The following is a 20,602-nucleotide window of genomic DNA, read 5'->3' as shown; positions in this document are numbered from 1 at the left end:
GAAAGGAAGGTTGGAGATTGGCCTATAATTAGCTAAGACTGCTGGGTCTAGAGATGCTTTTTGAGTAAAGGTTTAACTACAGCCAGCTTGAAGGCCTGTGGTACATAGCCAATTATTAGAGATAGGTTGATCATATTTAAGACTGAAGCATTAATTAATGGCAGGACTTCTTTGAGCAGTTTTGTAGGGATGGGGTCTAAAAGACACGTTGATGGTTTGGAGGAAGTAATTATTGAAGTTAACTCAGAAAGATCAATTGGAGAAAAAGAGTCTAACTTAACATCAATGGTACTAAGAGTAGCTGTAGATAATATTACATCTGTGGGATGATTATTGGTAATTTTTTCTCTAATGATAAAATTGTTATTTGTGAAGACCTGACCTCTGACCTTGAGATCACCTTGACTTGAGAAGGTCACAGGACTCAGACTTATACATTATTTTAAGTAGCTGCACCTGTGGTATCAATTTCAGAATCCTACACAAGTTATCTGATTCACAAACTTGGGTGTTGATGCTGCCCGCCCGTCAGTCAGCGTAGCCCCAAAATGATGAGGAAGATAAGGAACATTTCTTTGAATTAAAATGTTTTCTAATTTATAGGGAAATTGGTGAAATTAACATGGAAAAAGGTCTTTATTTGCATAATTTTCAGCTTAGAAATCTGAACTTTGTGGCACCAGAAAAAGAGCGATTCAGAAGACCCCTATGAGCAGAACACCAAGGGAACAGTTCACCCTGCCCGGGATAGGGTCACTGGGGCCCTGCCCTGGAGCCAGGCCTGGGGAGGGTGCCCGCGGGAGAGCGTCTGGTGGCCAGGTCTTAGTCCATTGGGGGGCCCGTCCGGTCACAGCCCGAAAAAGTGACACGGGCCCATCATCCTGTAGACCAACCAACCCCACAGCTTGGGCTCTGGAACCAGTCCCCTGGAGAGGGCTTGGACTCTGTCTCAGTCTAGTTGTCCCTGGTGAGAGGCGGGCTGGAGTGGGTATCCTAGTTTCCCCTCAGGTTGCTGTCTGTACGTGGTGAAGAGAGAGCTGAGTGTAAAAGCAAAGCTTTCAATTTACCGGTCGATCTACGTCCCTACCCTCACCTATGGGTATGAGATGTGGGTAGGGACTAAATCCTTGGCTCCTAGGTGAGGTGTACCGGGCACGTCCCACCAGGAGGAGGCCCCGGGAGAGACCAAGACCACTGGAGGGATTATATCTCTTGGCTGGCCTGGGAACGCCTTGGTGTTCCCCTGGGCAAGCTGGAGGAGATGGCAGTAAATGGTTCTTAACAGTGCTTTTCTACTCTTCTGAGCACTCAAAGCGCTTTACACAACTTGTGCATTCACCCATTCACACCCATTCGCACAAACACATTTCCTTAGTGCTTTCTAACTAACATTCACACAATTCAATTCAATTTTATTTATAGCGCCAAATCACAACAAAAGTTACCTCAAGGTGCTTTATGTTGTGCAGTATATCCTATAATAATAGATACAGATGATAGATATCTATGTTTTTAGATATAAATAGTGAAACCAGCATTACCAGAAGGATATCTCATATGTTGATCTCCTCAGTAAGGAGTGTTTGGTTGTTGTGTCACTGTAACATCACGAGCTGCAGAGCTGCTGCAAGAAACTGAATGGCTTGAATGACCTTATGTCCATAAGTTTACAACCGAACTATATCTTCTGTGGGTATTTAAATACTTAAGGAGAAAATAAGAATTAATTTCTTTCAGGTTCCAATGTAAAATAAGTAATCTATATAATATATCAGGCATTACCCCCTTTTTGCTTCTGTTTTGGTTTTAAAAAAATGCTGAAATAGGAGAGAAATGATCAGACTATCAGAAAAGAAGGAGCATGTGCCTCTGTCTGCTATCATCTGGCCAAACCATGGTCACACTGCCACCTGCTGGGACAAAGATGTTACGACAGCTACAGGATTGTTTAGAAACTAGATAGGCCTATTTAGTTGAAATGAATTATTTTAGGGCATTTTCAAATGAAAGTATTTCAATATGTAGTAAAATGATGTATAAATTATTTTTTTAAAAGTATAAATTATTTCACACAAACTTGATCACATATAAATATAAATGAAAGTCAAATCTCCAAAAACCGGTGAACCCCAAATCAACTGTGTAGTATATTCATTTCATAATTTTTCAGCACTAACCCATGATATTTTAGAAGGACATGGTTTCTTTATATATATTCTAATCTTAAGCACTTAAAGTGTTCATGACATATTCATTCAATGCTTCAAACATGGGGGCTAGGTGGCGTGTACTGTCTTACCCACGGGCACTTTATCATGCAGAATGGAGGAACCTGGGACTGATCCACTGATTTTCTGAATATTGGATACGTGCCCCTCTTTCAGAGCCATAAACATTACAGGGTGTATAACCCACTTAATAAATAATTAAATAATAATAATGTTAATTTTCTTAGCAACATATTCAGTCATGGTTGTAGGTGCACCCAGGAGAGCACGCCATGTCATCACAGAGCCTCGGTTTATTTTAACATAAATGTGGCAATTTCAAGTTTGACCTGATGATGGCAGTGGTTTTTCACACCTACACTGCCAAAAGCCAGTTAGTTAGAAGTGTGTGTGTGTGTGTGTGTGTGTGTGCACTATAATCACATCTTGACAAAAAGGAACGAGGATGAAAAGATAATGTTCTTGCAATGGTCAACACACAGTACTGTGTAAATGCCTTAAGCCAGCCTAAAAGTCTTTATTCCCTTATTTCCTAGGACTCAAAGTTTTAGTCTAACCTTTGACCTTTGTGAGGAGTTGTGCTTTCTGAGTGCTCTTGTTATTTTTAAAGTGCTATTGACCTACAGATCTCCAGGCTTTCTGAAGGTCTTTCAGAATTTACCATTGGCTGCTTTTTCACTTACTTCAGTCCAGTCCTTGTGCCTGAGCATTTTCTTGTTTGTTAAATCACCTAACACCTAACTCTGTATCGTTTAAGCATTAAAAATGTGCTTAACTCAAAGGATGAATCCTCACTGTGGAGGACAAAAGAAGTGTAGTGGTTTATACATTTACCAAACGAGCAAAATATTGCTGGTTCAACCCCTTAAGGAGTCACGAATCCCTTTATGGCCATGTCAGGACGATCTGGTGCAAAAGCTTGCCAAGTCTAATATGCAGAGTTACCTGTTGTGGTAACCCCTTGTGAATAAGGGAGTAGTTGAATTTAGCTCCCACTATGCAATACCTAGGAAGTGTTTAATCGGCAAGTACTTCAATTTTGAGCAGAGCAATGATCCCAGACACACTGCCAATGCAGCGAACATACACCTGGATAAAAATGTAGTCATGGATCGGCCTCCCCAGAGAGCAGATCCAAGTCTGGGATCATTCGGAGATAATCTTGACACGGAAACAAAAGGTAGCCAATATCTGAAGAAGGGCTTTGGAATGTCCTTTAAGAATTCTTGAGAATCGTTTCCAAATAATACTTAAATATATTACCAAAGAAATTGCCTAAGAGGGTTCAGGTTGTTGAAGAACAATGATGATCATCTTAAATATTGACTTTAAAGGTGAATAAAAGTGTACAAACTAGAATTTTATTTAAATGTATGTTTGCACATTTTCATCATTGCACTTTTTTTTCTCATTTTTGTGGCAAAGTATACAGAAACAAAGGTTGGCTCAAGACTTTTGGACGTTATTGTAAATCCAATTAATGGCTGCAAGAGAAATTAGGAACAGGAAAAGGAAAGAGTTGTATGGATGTATTTTGACCTCTGATGAATGTTCTAATCTTCGGCCATAACATAACTTAGCAATTTGCAACACCAAGCACAAGACTGTGCCCAATTACTCTGCTGGTTAATTTGTGTTAAAAAACAAACAAACCTAAAAACCTTTTTCTTTTAGATACTGGATGCTACATTGTTTTCTGTATGTCCATGGAAATATTTATACTGATATAAAAGAAAAAGAAATCTATTGTACAAGAGTTATAGGTCTAACACAGAGTGCTGGGCCATTTCCTTTAATATAACTTCTCTAATATCTCTGACAAACTACATAAGGACTCAAAACAGAACTCACAGAAGGAAGTAGTTGTTCTTTGTTTGGGTGTTTTTGTTGTTGTTCTTTACTTAAAGTGAGAGTTACTTGATATGTTGTCAGTAGCGAGTTCATCAACAGGCAAGCATTGAATAAAGCTCAACAAGTTCAGAGACCAGCAGACAGAGTAGCATTAACTAAGGTGTCTTCTAGCCAGTAGCTCAGGAAGTCTGTCCCAGCTGACAGTGGGCAACAGTAGAGGTGAAGTTTGGACAGGAAACCAGTTAATCATTAGCAATTTGTAAAAGCAGTGGTAGTTAAGAAGAAAAAGACAGAACTGGGCCAGAAAATTATTATTATTAAAGAGTCAATTATTTATTTTTAATTCCAAATGAAATTCCAATGATAGCTCAACCATAAGATTCTTAGTTGGTGCATCGAGGGAAAGCCAAACATTTACATACAGTTACAAATCAGTTGCATATATACTTTCAGAATCGACCAAATTATGTGTTATTTATTTTAAAAGTGTTATTTCACACAGTATGTAAGGAAGACTTGGCAACTCGTAAAGCTTAGAAGAAATGAAGAAGAGACAAGAAAAAGTTTCACACGCTTGTATTTTTGTGGTGTTTATTTTGGAGGATAACACATAACACAAAGCAAAGAGACATTACACAATCAAAGGACTTTTCAGTGGATTGCTTCAGGCTAATAACTAGCTTTGGATCAGTTGAGACAGAGTTGCACTAATTACAAAAGTCATAAAGGTACATTGGATATGATATTATCTGATAAAGCAGAACAAAATGAAATGATGAGCAGGCAGCTGGTTTAAAAAGTGCTCTCGTCCAGCGTTTTCATGATGCTATCGACCCAGGAGAGAGACGGATCCATACAGACTGAACGACCTTTTTTGGTAACGAAGCTGAAACAAAGAGGCGGAAATGCTGCTGTTATTGTGTGTTGTTGTTTTTTTAAACAAAAAAGCAAAAATAACTAATAGCTACAAAGAAACACGGCTACAGGATAATTTTAGGAGACAAAACTAAAAGAACAAATATGAGTTCAAATAAAAAGTAAACGTAGAAGATGTCCTGTGTGAAATGAAAAAAAAATTGAAAATGTCCAAAAACTGTCCAGTTACAATGGTCATACTGGATATTTTTCATTACAGTAATTTCAGTTATTGTGTTAAACATGAAAACAAAATAAACCCAGATTTCTTCACTTACATGGCGGCAGGCTTTGGGCATCGGTGATCAGTCATGTAATACGACTCCACAAGGCTTGGTTTAATTCTTCTTGGGTAAAACTTGAAGCAGCAGTTGTCGGGGCCATTTCCAGCTGAGGAAAAAGCATTAGAACATGTTTCATTAGACTTACTCAAAAAACCTCTCTAATAATGATGACATTAAAGGTAATCTTACTAGTGCAGTTAACTGCAGACAACAAAGCAGCTCCAAGGATGCACAGCAAAAGGATGTGAGTGGTCTTCATTATGATTCCTCAGGAGTTGATGATGATGAAGAAGATTAAGACAACAGGTGTTCTTCAGACGCAAGCAAGGGCTTCTAAATAATAGGTGGTGTGCTGTTACATTTATCAAGATCAATATTTTGAAAAAAAAGGTGCATATGGTGTCATTGGTGTGAAAGAGGGAGGGTGGTTGTGGTTTCAAAAGGTGCTGAAAATGCCTCTGACAGAACTTTCCACTCGGCTACATTGAGAGGAAATGAAGCTGTGGTTTAGCCCAGAGCTGCAGCTCAAAGCATGACACTGTTAACAAAACCAACTTCTACAGCCCCCCCAAAAGTTTTAAAAAATATATGTCACAAAATATAATGACCACAAAAACACTAGAAAAACAATGCCCCCGAACATCACTGTTGGCTATTTCTAATGTAATGAGACTGTGCTGGCCAGAGTAACATTTCAAAATCAACAAATCTATTTGAACAATGTGTGTTATCATTTTTTTCGTGCTACATGTGCTGTACCACAACAGTCCTTGCGATTGCTATGGTTGCGGGTTGCTGCAGTCATCTGTTGTTTTCATGAAAGACACAACTTAACCAACTTAACTGTTAAACTAACTTAACTGTCTTAACAACTGAGCACTATTAAAACTTGAAAGTGTGACACAAACCAGAATGTTAACATTCACACTATATGTTGTGCTTCAGCAATGCAGCCAGTACTTTTCAAAAGATGCGTTTTTTACTTTGCAAAGCGATCGAGGGAAATACACATTTATTCCTGAGTATTCTCCGGCTTTAACAAGCACTTAAACAGTGATTGGCATCAGCCTCAACTAACCACCAGCCAACTGGTTGGGAAATATTCATTTTTTTTTTGTGTTGCCAAAAGGTGATCAATCTCTAGACCTGTTCATACGATTTGTCAAATCATTTAAACGTCATATGCGTGTGGTCATATGACCCTATCATGGTCATAGTGTTTATAGGAAAATGGCCGCAGATCTGATCTTAACAAGAACCTTTTTGATTCACGCATTTTTGTTTTTGTTTTGGTTGTTTTATTTATTTATTTACATATATATACACACACACACACACACACACATACATATATATATATATATAAATAAAACAAAAACAAAGTTTTTGTTTTATATATATATCAGCTGTAAAACAAATCAGTGATTGTTTGTAGCAGCTGCACATGTTACTTAGAAATAGTCATGAAATATTCACATAGAAACAAAGATAGCTAACAAAACAATGCCATGGGGTTTAAATTATATACTTATATATGTTGGAGAATTAAGCTGAAGAAGTAGATACAGATTTTAGATGAAGACAAAACTTCACTCTCTGCTCATATGAGGATCAGATCTGTGATTAAAGGCTTTTGTGGACTCCAGGAGATTTTTACATTTAAAACTGGGCCACTGTTGTCTGACGTAGGTCTGCTTCAGAGAACCCCATTTGATATTTATGTAATATGTTCACTAATCAGTGGTTTATCACCACTCATCGAGAATCAAAGCAAAAGTGCGGATCACTCAATACTAACATATAGATTTTATCTCAGGTAAAAGTGTGGCAACCTTTTCACAAGAAAGTGTAAATACACCACAACGCATTGCTGCAGCAATGACTGTTGCACTAACCACATAAGCCATCGTGTTCTCACTCCGGTTAGGCTCAAAGGCACTCTGGGAAATTCACTTCCACCTGTTGATCTATACAAGGCAGGAGGAGAGTTGTAATCCAGTAAGAAACAAACTAGCTCCTGGTTGAATATGTACATCTTTTTATTATAATAAAACCATCATTTATATACATTTCAAGTGAGAAACAGTTGCGCGGTGACCTTCTGCTGTCTCCATGTATATCTATCAGTCCTCTACAGTACACAGGTCTCTTGGAAAAAAAGGAATACAAGTCAGACAATGCAAAACGACTGAGAACACCCAGCAAATCAACATGATTATCAAGCAATGGTACATCATCTAAAATATCTTTCAACCCAATTTAGTTTGAATCTTTTTGACCACAAAGGATCAAACGGTAGTGTTGACAGGTAGAGCTGATACCCAGGCCAGCTTTAAATGTAACAATTAATTGGTAAATAACAGGTCTAATTGTGAAGATACCACTTAACCACACAAACAAGACATACACATACAGACACACACTACAGTTTGCAAACAGCTACCTAAAAAAGGTGGAGAAATCAACAACCCGTTTTTAACCACGAGACTATCAGAGGCACAACTCAAAGGCTTGCACGTATGGCTTGCAAAAAGCTTTAACTGCAGTCCTGCAGTGTTTCACCACAGTGGGGGAGGGGGTGCATTTAGAAGAATGATCAGACATAGTATTGCACGGTGCTGAGTCAAAAACACAGCAGGCGCCCTTTCAGCGGCCATGTGGCTGAGACGATGATGAATTACAAAACGAAAGGAGTCTTCCTGTTTTTAAAGCCCAGACTGAACGTTCTACTTCAGCTAATGTCCAGGGATTTAAGAAAGCACAGCCTCAGCTGAGGGTTAAGAGATTGAGTTCACTAATATAACAGGAAAGACCGACTGGAACTCCATCACACACAAATTCAGCAGCACAACACAGCACGTGAAGCAGTTTCACAAGGAACGACGAGACATTTCCTCATACATCGGCCTTTCATTCCTCTGATGACGCTTGTGCACAATGGGCTTTCAAAGTCATCACTGTCACAAAACAAAGATCAGATCAGGAAATGCAGTGTGTTGACTTTGCACAGTGTATCCAATCAACGTAGCATTGGCTCCGCCCACTACTGGTGAGGATGGAGTGACACAATAACCACAGTGTGAATGCAGTGTCAAGGCCTCAACTTAGTGACAACCTCAACTTTAAGCAGCCACAATACCCTGACACACGCAGCAGTTAGCAGATCTAGGCCAGATCTCTCTCCACTATGCCACTGTGACACAAAAGACAACACAATCTGTGTCATCTCATGATGAAAAACTAAAAGTAGAGATTTGCAGGCTGTGTAACGCTCAATATCCAACAATCCGCTTCCTTCTTCCAACTTTGTGTAGGGCTCTAACTAAATATTGCTTCTATTATCAAATAATCAGATCTGCTACCCTAATAAAAACTCTATAAAACAACCAATTTAAAGCCCCCACAAAACAAAAAAGCAGCAAATCTTTAAACCAAAGTAAGAAATCTCTGTTATACTGCACTTTGCTCCAGAGTGGAGGATTTAAAACTGTGAGGGGCACCACAACATGACGGGTAAGATGGTTACAGTGATGCTGCAGGCTAGTAATCTGACCAACAGTCAATAACTACAGCTGCAACAGTGACGTTTACACACACAGCTAATGCAAGTAATTAAAGGCCGTCTATGCAGGATTTTAAACTTTAGGAATCTCTCTGATCAACCACTTACGACCCACCGTATGTTGCGGTGTAGCTATTTAAACTTTATGCCCAAACCATTCATCCTTAATTTGTCACATAAATTACCTGGAACCAAACCTGGGTTGTCCCGCTCTTTCACGAAAAGCCAAATTTGTACCTCGAGATGGTGCAGCGAGTCCACCAGGCACGTCACTAAGAATGTACAATGACAGCCGGGTGGAAAAGCCCAGCCACTTGATTTAAAAAAGTGAAGGTTTTGGTTAAATTTCACAGATGGCAATTGAAAAAAATACTTTTAAGCCAAGGACGACAGACCCACGATGCAAACAGCAACAACAAAACTCCTGCATAGCGAGCCTTGAAAGTAAAAACCATCAACAGCTGACTGCACACTCCTCAGAGTCTCCACATCTTAATGCTTCAAAGTTAATTTCATTGGCCAGTGTGGTTAGTACTTTTAGATTGCTCCCTGGAAATCCTGCTTTGACCACACGCGCCGTGCACAGACCTCAAACCTGTGCATAGAGCAAAGATTAATTCAGCTTCAAACTGACCCAAATTTCTGTGGTTTGGATGGTTGGCGAAGCATGAGACTGTCAAAATGGAAGTTGTACTATATTCTGCTCTGATCTTGTACCGCTCAGAGCACACTGAATACACAAGTGTCTTCCGCCAAAACAAACACAATCATCAGCTTTTTAGCTTTAAATAGATCCTATCACAGATGTTTGTGGACACGTAGAAACAGCCTTCTAGCTCTACAGTTTTTTTTAAATAAACTGGACTAGTACCTCACTAAGCCTGAGAACTCAGGGTCAAGACTCTGAAGCGCTCTGCTGCCAGGAATGACTAAAAACATGCAATCAGGGCAACTGCCGGTGGGGACAGTGTACCAGGATGGATGCAAAGTCAAATAACTACAGTGGAAAGTTCTAAACCGTTCAGAGTATTTGAACTTTGTCGTTATCAGTGAAGTGATTGCTATTGTCCAAAAAGATGGTTTTTCCATCTTTCATATTCACGCAAATTATGCAGCCAAATGCGTGCAAAGCCCCTCAAGTTACAGCCTGCAATCTAGAATGTGTTTAAAAAGAGATTAAAAGTGCTCCAAATGTGCAGACAGAAGCTCAACGACAACCCTTCATTTGTCTGGACCAAATCCATCCTTTTCTTAAATATACTAAATAAATGAACAAAAGACTTCACACTCACACCAACACATCTGAAATCATAACAAAAACAAGCTAATTAATTAATGCAAATTAATGTACCACAAATATATTAAATACAGGGGAAATCCACATCTAACACTTTACCTCATTTATTCCAGTCTCGCTGACACAGGCAGCTTCTGACCTCTTCTAATGAACTAAAACTGTAACGCGGTGCTCTCAAACACACCACATTTTCTTATGTGCATTTGTGTCATACCTTCATGGATTATAACCTACAAAACTCCCCCTGTTCAGAAGAGTTGTCTTCATGGAACAGCTAAGGTGACAATTTGGCCCTGATTACAAGCCAATGAAAAGCAAACTCAGAACAAAAGGAAATAAAAACACGGAGGACACAAAGGAATGTGAGAAAAATTAAAGTGAGTGGAAAAAAGGTGCCGCTACGCAGAAGGAGACGCACAGAGACAGCTAGGAACCCCCTCACATATTTATGTCGTTTACAGATTTGACTACGGAGATGAACATTGCTGTAGACACATTTAAGCTTCATTTGCCGAATCAAACAGAAAGGATCTGAGAGCTGGCAGCAGTGAAGGAGTTGATGTAGTATCTGGTATCTCTGTGGTTTCCTTCAGTCTCTGGGGAACTGAGTCAGTCGGGTAGGTTCATATATGTGGGAGTGTGTGTTACATTCTTCAGCCTTTCCCAGCTACAAGTTTCCAGTTTGCTGCTGGGCCTCTGAGCAGAGGAGGGGTGCTGGAAGTTAAATAAGGCCTCATATTCCTTTTTCACACCCCTGCTCAGTCACTGAGACCCCCTCCAGTGTTCTGGTTCCAGTCGGAGGAGTGGCATGCCTCTGGAGAAGAGCTTTATCACTGCAGCTTCAACTGGACGTGTCCCCAACCTGACAGAAGATCTCTCTCAGGTCCATCAGCTTGGGCAAGAGTGTAGGCTTTTCCAAAGGCTGGAGGGGGTCTGATTGAGTACTTTAGCTTGAGCTGGTTATGTTCTGATCTCAGCTCAACGCTTCAGCACCGGGCAACCTCGCTCCTGATCTCTTCTGCTCCGTCAGCGCCTGCAAGACCTGAGGGGAGGAAGCAGGAGTGAAAAAAAGGTTTTCAAAACAAAGATGCAGTGATGGGGGTAAACAATGTTTTCAGACACAGTATCTAGAAAAAAAATCCCACCTGTGCCCACTTCCTGTTGCGGCTGGTCATGTGAATAGCAGCAATGTGCTGGAAGAGCTGGTCGGCAGGGATGAGGTCAGGCAGGCGGGTGAGGAACTGAGCCATGTGGATGAAGTCCATGCTGGTCAGGATATCCTGGTAGAGGCGAAGCAATCCCAGAGCCGTGCGGAACAGGAACTCTTCACCATCTCTGCAGAACACATCCCACACTCGACACGCCAGGTCCAACGGCAGCGACTTGCTATACAGAGTGAAGATCCTGAAGGGACAAATAGATGGGAAGGAAAAGTTATTATCAGCTAGCACTATATAAAACAAAGTCACTAATAGCAACAGAAATTTGAAATGACCTTTGTTAACATATTAAAGAAACACATGTACTGAGTTACAGTTTCTTTGCTGAAATCTGACTTCATGTACCAACTTCTAAGATCTACCCTCACATCCTGATAGATAAACAAAGGAAAGATACAGTATAGAGTAAAAACTACTCATCCGTCTCCCTTCAAACGCACTTCTTAAGTGACATCCCATTTTTATTCCATAAGGTTTAATTTGATGTCTAAACCTTAGCAGCTTTAACAGATTCAACTCTTCTTTTACATAAAGTTTAGGAAAGCATTTATTTTTGTCCATTCTTGCAGAGGTGCACTGGGACATCCCCAAACTGTTCCCACAAAGTTGGGAGCATGAAATTATCCAAAATGTCTTGGTATCCTGAAACATGAAGAGTTCCTTTCACTGGAACAAAGGGGGCAGGCCCAACTTGTGTAAAACAACCCCACACCAAACTTTACACTTGACATATAGTGCAGTAACACAAGTACCGTTCTCCTGGGAACCACCAAACCCAGACTCATCATTTGGATTGCCAGACAGAACGTGATTGGTCACTCCAGAGAACACACTGCTCCAGTGGCAGTGTGCTTTACACTAGAGATGGCACGATACCACTTTTTTATGTCCGATACCGATATCATAAATTTGGATATCTGCCGATACAGATATGAATCCGATATAGTGTTTTTTAATCAACAAAACTGTTTTTTAAATATCTTGCTGCATTTTGTATAAGTTCATACTCAAGTTTAAAACAACAACTACACTAAAGCTATTCTGTTATACCTGTATGCAAAAAAAAATGTTTCATAGTTCAGCAATACTGATCAATCTAATAAACTTAAACCTACACCATCCTCCCTATTCTGGTATTTTAAAGAGTACTTAGCGTAAATATTAAGCAACCTAACTAATAGGGTTCCAACTCCCAGCAACAACAAAAATAAATAAATAAAAAATAGGGAACCACCCCTCACGCTCCACCTCATGATGCTTAATCAACGTAATCAACCTTAATTTGACGCAGTGTGAAAAAAAAATGCACAGAAATCAATTATTTTTCAAGAAATATTAAATAGATTCAACATCTTTCTTCAACAAAATTGCAGACTGCACAGATGGTACCTTCCCAAAGGAAAAAGTACTATAGCTTACTAGGGTATATATATTAGACTTAATAGTCACTATATACAGTAATTGACTTCTATTCATTTTACATCAAATTAAAACTTTGGGTGTCAGATAATTATTTATTAAAAGCTCGAAATTTTAAATGAGAATAAGAAAGAAAAGTATGTCTTTGTGCCCCCTTTTCCCTGTTAATGCCCTATCGGCCCCCCTGGCTAAACTTTGCTAGATCCGCCCCTGCACAGTTACCAGCCGTCAGCTACGTAGAAAAAGATCCTCGAGTAGAAAGTAATATTAAATAAATTCTAACAACAGCTTATCAAGCTTAAACGTGCTGCTGTTGTTCAGCCGCTGGTTTCCTCTTTCTGGTGCAAAGTGGGCGATAAACAAACAAGAGAGACGGACTCGCAACAGAAAAGCTGATCAGCTGATCGTTAAGCAGTTTCATGATTGAAGTAGCAGCAAGAAGAGGCAGTCGCTCCATATATCGTTTGGTAAGCTTAACGCAGGAATGCTTTACAAACATTCAGAGATGGACTTACACACTTGCTTTACTTCTCTCGGGGATAACTTTGTCGGAGATGAAATGCCGGGTTGCTAGCGAAGCTCCAAATGCTATCCAGACCACCGACAGGTCCCGCATGCCACAGCCGCTCTATCACGTGATGCATACTGCTCCGACGTGCTAACGTTCTGAGGTGAGTTACGGCGTGTTGCAAGTTTTGTGAGGTGCTTTTGTGATATTTAATGGATCGGATTACATTTTTTATTTTTCTCCGATATCCGATCCAGTAATTTAGGTCAGTATCGGACCGATACCGATACGTAATATCGGATCGGTCCATCTCTACTTTACACCACTGCATCCCACGTTTTGCACTGTGCCTGGTGATGTAAGGATTCAGCTGCTGAGCCATGGAAACCCAGTCCATGAAGCTGAAGTTGTTCACGTTTGTACCGCAGCATCCACTGTGATTTTACAAGGCCTACCACTTCTGTCAGTTCCCAGTTGCTTTGTTATAATTCCACTAACAGCTGACTGGAATATGTAGTAGTGAGGAAATGTCTGGACTGGTAGCACAGGTGCATCCTAGCTTGAATTCACTGAGTTCCTGAGAGCGACCCATCCTTTCACAAATATTTGCAGAATTACTCCGCATGCAAATAAAAAAAACAAAAACACTTTTTAAAAGAAAAAAGGCTCATTTCTACGTTGTTACAAGCTTCAAGAGATTTAGAAGCGAGCTGACTACCACCTGCTCTTAATAAAACTAAAAGGCTGTTTTAGGTGTAATTACAAACAAACAAAAAACACAATAATTCACAATATTAAAGTCAGAAGTCTGTGAATAAAAATAAATGATTGATATTATTGCCCTAGTTATGTGGCATATATGTGGTTAAAGTGAAGATACAAACACAAATTTCTACCTCAAATGGGCAGTGACCACTCATACAACCCCTTTCCTGTTTTCTCAGAAACACACCTGACACTGAAAGTATGACAAACTGAATGTGAGGCAAGTGTCATGTTTCGAGATGAAGGCATGTAGCGTGTTTTCAGCAAGACGGGGTACAAAGTGCACTGTGCATGTGGGTGGAGGACGAATCGGTAGAGCTTTGCTGCATCAGTGAAATGACACACTGCCAAGTAATTCATGTTCATCAATAGATGCAAGTTCACTGTTAAAACAAAACAGGAGATATAAAATAAAATGAGGCAATAGCACAATACAGGGAAGCACTCACCAGTCAATTAAATAAATATCAGGTGTCAAGTTGTTTTTCTTGAAATGTGCAAATAGCTTTGGTAGATTTTCTTCAAAGAACACTTCAAATGCTGCAAAGTACGTCAACATCTGCGGAGAGGAGAGGAGGTGGTCTTAGAGAGAAGTAAACCCAAACCACACTTACAGTTTGCTCAGTGAGTCAGACACAAATGACAGACACTTTGGTTTAAATGGAGACAAGTGTGTAAACACAGTAGAGATGATGATGGGACAGTAACATTACCAAGTTTATAAATGTGGTTAGAAATAACAGCACTAGCACTGCTATATTCAGTAAAACAGGTAATGGAATTTACTGACGTATTAGGTATTACTGATAAATGTTTTAAGTCAAACAGATTTTTTTTTTAAACCGTTAAGTTCTCAACTTTACAGCTGAACAAAGAGCTTGGCGGAAAAAGGTGATTTGCAGTCAACACATATGTATACATATATGTTTATTTTAAAAAAAGCTCAGAGTCATGTGTATTTATAGGTACTGCGTGTGAAATAAGTGGGCGCGCACGTGTTTGCCATGCTCTTTGTTTACTTACAAGGCTGTGGTCAACCCTGAAAAAGGCCATCTGACAGGGCTTGTTGAGCAGGTTGGCAAAAGCTATGAAGGCATCGGCTGTGTCCAGGTTCAGGATGAGCACAGCAGCGATGAAGGACATTCCCTGCACCTTAAAAACACACAAACACAGAGTCAGTACAAGCGAATACTTACAGCAACCCTAAAACCGGTGACGGTGCGAGCTTGTACGTGTCAAATGTTGTAATATTTAGACAGAAACACTGGCAGGAAGTCATTAACGGGTAACCTTGCATTTGAGTCAGACACTATTAATCGGTGCAGGCGCTTTGACAGTGATGTGCAAGTATTACAAGTAGTGTGGACAATAAATCTGGGGAGAGAGATGATAATGCTGATGGAGAAATGGAAAGAAATAAACCTGCGTACAGCTTACACAGACTGAGAGTGTGTGTATGTGTAGCTGCTCATGGGTTGGGGTCAAATGCAGGAAGTCACAGTCATTTCTACCTGTCTATAGACAAAAGCATGGGGCTGCGGGTAGGAGCAGCAAGGCAAACCACAGCAGCACTGCTCATTAGTGCAAATGCAGCAATTTTGCTGTAAGAGCACACAGTGATGATACTGAGAGAAACAATAAAACAGAGAGCACAGTTGGTCAGGTCCATTACAACTGACAACATAAACAAAATGTAGCGGGTGACTTTTTAAAAATACTGCCTTGCGATCGTTGCTTCTTTATCCCAAATATTCGCTGGGTTCACACTTTGTAAATGTGCAGATTGTTTGCTAATGCTCCTGCGCACGTCTTGTAAATTCAATGTTTGGAGGTTTGGATGATTTAATGAATAAAGAATCAATCTGAATACATCCCCCTATGGATTTTTGGTTTGTTTGATATTTTAACAGGCCAACACTGTGAATGAACAAAAACATACATTTTATTAAATAATAGTTTAAAAAATAAATAAAACTTTAGCCAAAAAATTCAGTTTGATTTCTAGGAATCAAGTAAACCATGAAAGTATCACAAGGGAGGATCAGGGCATCGTGAGAAACTAGAGTCGGAAATCCAGGGCGTCACTGAGGCTCAATACAAAGTCTCCTTGAAAGGAAGAAAAGAGCGAATGGAAGGAAAATATTTGAGGTCTTCTAACTTTAAAATGGAACCTACATGCTGCAGAAACCCCCTGACCAATCTCCTGGGCACGGTATTTTAGGGTTAGTGAATGTCACACAGAACTGATCTTTTGACTGGTTGCTGGTGATGAGGCACAAAAAAAAATCCCCCCAAAAACACAAAAGACAAAACAGCGCAAACAAATGTGAATCTGTTGCTTAGAGAATTCTAGAAATTACTCTGAGCACATCACCTGTTAAACACACTAATACCAATCATAAATGTAATATTTAATACTATCAGAAATGAAAAATGATTTGCTTTTAATATTAATGCTCAGTCCTGAGGGTCCTTCTAAATTTCCAAGTAATTTTTGCTTGCTTAGAAAATTCTGTAAATTTTCACGTGTGGTCTTGTTCATAAGTAATTCAGCAGAGGTTAATCACGGGCTCCCTTTTCTACAGTTGGCTAGCCCCACATTCTGTAAATAGCATCCTACATTTTACTCATCATAGCTTGCAAAAAGGAACATAAGTGAGTCAAGCAGAAATAGGAAACTTAAAAAGAAATGCATACATATGGATGTATCCCAACTGAAACCCAAAAAAGATCGCAAACAGAAAACCAGATCAAATGAGACTTAACTACATTTGTCCTTCGTATGATTGATACCAAACACGCAGAGTTATCCTTTTAGATCAGCTCTCAGCATCAGTAACAAATGTATCTACTGGAAATCTGAAGCACCTTTATTTACACTAAAAACAAACCTATGGCATAATGTAATAAATCTGAAAATGCATCATTTTCCTCATACAGAGCTTTAGTTGGGTGGAAACGCTCACACAGATTGCTAACAGGACCATCCTCTATATGAATCTGATGATTTCATTAAAATAAAAGCCTGTGTATGTTAATACGTGTCATGTTTTATAATGTTAGACCACATCTATTAATACATTCTATTGAGGGGAGTGACTATTCATGTGGTACTACTACCACACCAAAGCTTATATAACTGTAATTCATGTGCAATATATTCCTTACTTACAATCAATTAGCAGCTTTTGGGAGGTTTTTGAGAAAAAATACTGGAGAATATGATGGAGCTAAAGAAGGTTGTGCACAACTGTTTTATAATTGATATGAAAAAGACAAAATGCATGAAATCAAGCCAATGAGTATGAAGTGCTTTAATATCAGGACACCTAGTGAAATATCAGTGCTTGAAAGAAATACTTAGCGCCAAGAGTAAGAAGATAAAGATGGCACAGCAGGTAAAGCATTTATTTACTTAATGAGAAGGAATCGGGCCTAAATATTCTATTATTTCTGGCAGGATTTTGTTTTTCAGACTGGTGAAATATTTGAGAACCGTACTCACAGACAGTCATCCCATCTGTCTGTCTTCTTATTCATTTGGTGACTTTGAGGTAAATTACCGTGCTTTCCCCTTTTTGCTGCACTTACATTGAGCCCAGGTATCGAACTGTATCACACACCGGCATAGAAAATGTTGCCGACTTCATATTCAGTACCCACTCAGCTCCTCGCGTGTGGCAGCAACCTCCCACTTGGTGCAAATTGAATAGTCTTATTTTAAGCTAATATTAGGCTACTGTAGGTGTTGTGTGGGAGATCAAAGTCTGTTTAACCTTCATAATACACAATGAGCTGCAAGGTGCAATATCTCAAAGTTCACTTAAAATTTCCAAGAACAGTCACTTTAGTTTCAAGAAGACAAAGTCGTGGAGCGACTCCAAGGGAACAAGACTTATATTTGTGGTGTAAAAATGACCCGTTTTATCTACTACCTGAACAAATGTATTAAACAGAAATTGTTTTATTTGTTCGTTTGTTAAATAAGAGCATATAGATGAATAAACTCTTTATGGTCTCTAAAAATCAATCTAAATTTCAGCGCCAGTAGATGTAAGAATCTCATGACTAAACAATATTTTCTATACTTGAGATATTCATGTGGCACTTTGTGTTTTTGTCCTAAACATGAAGCTGTAACATGCCCCAGTCACAGGTGTGAGTATCACAACATGATGTAATATTGGTTAAGCATGTGTGACTTACATAGCCAACATCAGGCCTGTAACAAGTGTATGCTCCCAGAATGCTGTGCAGCACGTCGTGATAGGGCCCACCCTGATGACGTACAAAGAAAAACAAAACAATGGAACAATGAGTCCAAAAACGCACAACGTACACACACCTTTTTACATTTACAAGCTTTCAAAACCTGTTTCAATCATACAAATATTTTTTTACAAAAATAAGCAAGACGTTCCTTTCATGTCTTGCTCAGTTTAGTCACGTTTTCCTTCGGTGCATCCCATTACCCACATCGTGCTGAAACGTTATTCTAATTCTCTCTCACTGACCTTCTGGAAGATGCACAGTTGTGGGAAAGTTCTTGAGATGTCCAGCTTGATGAGCTCGAGACTTGACTCTCTGTCTGAGGAACCAACATCTGCAAGACATTTCAGCACATTAAAAAAAACAAACTGGAAAAATATGAGTATTATTATAAAATTAAAGAAGTTTCTTTAGAAACTCCACCTTCACTTTCAGTCTCGGTGAAGAGTGTCGCTGTGCTCTTCCACTTCTCCTTGGCCCGGGACAGACAGATGTTATACAACTCTGCACAGACACACAAACAGCAGCACAGTGAAGTTAATGTGAGAGATTGGAGGGACGCACAAGTTTGAAGACTGAAATGTGAACGTGATAAATGGACAGAAAGCACTCGCATCAGCAAACAGTGAAGGTGACTGAAGAAAACATGTCCCCCAATTACAGAAGACTGCACTGCTGTGCAGCCTTTCCTTTGAACTGCTGCTGCCCTCTGGTGCTCAGATGCTAGATTTAATATTGAGCGTTCAGAAAGGAGACGTGGAGATTTACACTAGTGCTCGAGTCAAATCTGAACTACAACAAGCTGCTTGTAGGATGAAGAGGTTAAGCTGATGATCGGTTAGCCTGTGGTATGCAGCTCGTTAAAGACAGATTGAAGCATTAGTTGATGCTAGGACTTTAAGCAGCCTGTCGGGTGATTGGTCTAATAGAGACGTTGATGGTTTGGAGGAACCGATTAGTGAAGTTAACTCGGAGTTTTAAAACAGCTGATATTTATTTAAAGCTGCTGTAAATAATTGCACGTTATGACAAGTGAACAATTTCTCTAATCATTAAAGACAGATTATTACTCTGCTATATTACTCATCTGCAAGCCAGTCAAAGACATTAGTAGTAGCATTAGCATCAATAATAAAAATGCTTCTGTGAAAGTGAGGGAGTGCTGTCACTGAGCTGCCCATGCAGCTACTTTAAAGGGACTGAAAACTCCACGAGTGTGTGTGTGACTGCAGTGTGTGTTTTGGTGTGTAGGATAGTGTAGCTCCAGTTAAAACGATGAATAGCACAAAGTGGAGCAGACCAGCTCAGCAGTCAGAGAGAGTGCTTATCTGCAAGCAGCCTTGAGGGTGCTGAGGAGCACACACACACACACACACACACACTTGAGCATGCATGCACACAAACACACAGTCTAAGGAATGCCAATTTCAGTTTGTACTCCATTCTCAAGAGGAAGATGAGGGTAGTGTGTGTGTGTGTGTGTGTGTGTGTGTGTCGTCTGTGCAGGATCAGCGAAGTCATTGAAATGCTGCACATTCTCTCGTGTACTGGGGGAATTATTGGACCGTGCTCCTTAATGGACACGCTCTTCCTTCCTCTTCTATCCATCTCACTGCCACACATTCAACTACAAACACTGAGACAAATTGGTGCACCCATCTGCGTGTGTGTGTGTGTGTGCTTTTATTACTTATTTTGTGGGGATGTGTGTTTTTGCAATCACCCAATGAGAAGAACACCAACTTTTGAGCATCAAAACGCTCGCATTAAAGAAACTGTTACATTTTAAGTTGCAGACATAATTCAGGGCTAGGTTAAGTTAACCCAGCTGGCAGTTTTTAGGTTAAGGTTTGGCCTGCTAACAGATCTTTTAACTTGAGAAAACACACACACACTCATTCCCACGTACCGTGTGTTATGTTGAGATCGTTGCCCACAGCCAGGCTCCACACTTTCCCTCTGACACTGGGGGGGATGCCCTGCCACCAGAGGTCCCTCACTCGTCGAGATGTACACCTGTAGCAGTGGGGGATTAGAGGGGAAAAAAATGTTAAGCACATCAGAGTCTATGATAAAAATGTTTTATAGAGTGGGCCATAGGTTAACAATAACCTAATTGGCAAACCACTGATTCGAAAGCAAGAAAAACACTTTCCTTCAGTCTAACACCATCTATACTGTCTTCTGTTTGTATTGTTGTAGTAATAAAGATACAATAGACTAAAGGAACGATCTGGCAGCAGTACTGTAGCGATGTTTGGTAGTGTGAAGTGAATTAGTCACA

At 39.8% G+C, this 20,602-nt stretch overlaps 2 protein-coding genes across 3 annotated transcripts in view; both read right to left on the bottom strand.

The window, feature by feature from the left end:
- Nucleotides 1-4,653: 4,653 nt before the first annotated feature.
- Nucleotides 4,654-5,644, bottom strand: LOC147336221 (C-C motif chemokine 3-like). The gene is made up of 3 exons (XM_086287662.1): nt 5,468-5,644; nt 5,273-5,384; nt 4,654-4,965 (listed from the first exon to the last, which is right to left on the bottom strand). The coding sequence occupies exons 1-3, from the start codon at nt 5,535-5,537 to the stop codon at nt 4,872-4,874; spliced, it is 276 nt and encodes a 91-aa protein (XP_086143788.1). The 5' UTR covers nt 5,538-5,644; the 3' UTR covers nt 4,654-4,871.
- A 1,388-nt stretch (nt 5,645-7,032) lies between these two features.
- Nucleotides 7,033-20,602, bottom strand: part of tbc1d14 (TBC1 domain family, member 14) — a 44,606-nt gene continuing 31,036 nt past the window's right edge. For both annotated transcript variants that reach the window (XM_086285279.1, XM_086285278.1), the window contains exons 7-14: nt 20,228-20,334; nt 18,742-18,822; nt 18,564-18,652; nt 18,256-18,327; nt 15,073-15,201; nt 14,499-14,608; nt 11,283-11,541; nt 7,033-11,179 (exon numbers count right to left, since the gene is read on the bottom strand). In XM_086285279.1, coding sequence (XP_086141405.1) covers nt 11,111-11,179; nt 11,283-11,541; nt 14,499-14,608; nt 15,073-15,201; nt 18,256-18,327; nt 18,564-18,652; nt 18,742-18,822; nt 20,228-20,334 — 916 coding nt within the window. In that variant the 3' untranslated portion in view covers nt 7,033-11,110. The remainder of the gene's footprint in view (nt 11,180-11,282; nt 11,542-14,498; nt 14,609-15,072; nt 15,202-18,255; nt 18,328-18,563; nt 18,653-18,741; nt 18,823-20,227; nt 20,335-20,602) is intronic.

Source organism: Aulonocara sp. 'chitande type north' Nkhata Bay, linkage group LG3, assembly GCF_057382095.1.
Source record: "Aulonocara sp. 'chitande type north' Nkhata Bay isolate Kocher_YH1m ecotype deep benthic linkage group LG3, A_spYH_male_GT1.1, whole genome shotgun sequence".
Classification (NCBI taxonomy): domain Eukaryota; kingdom Metazoa; phylum Chordata; class Actinopteri; order Cichliformes; family Cichlidae; genus Aulonocara; species Aulonocara sp. 'chitande type north' Nkhata Bay.
This window is presented reverse-complemented; position numbering and strand designations above follow the sequence as displayed.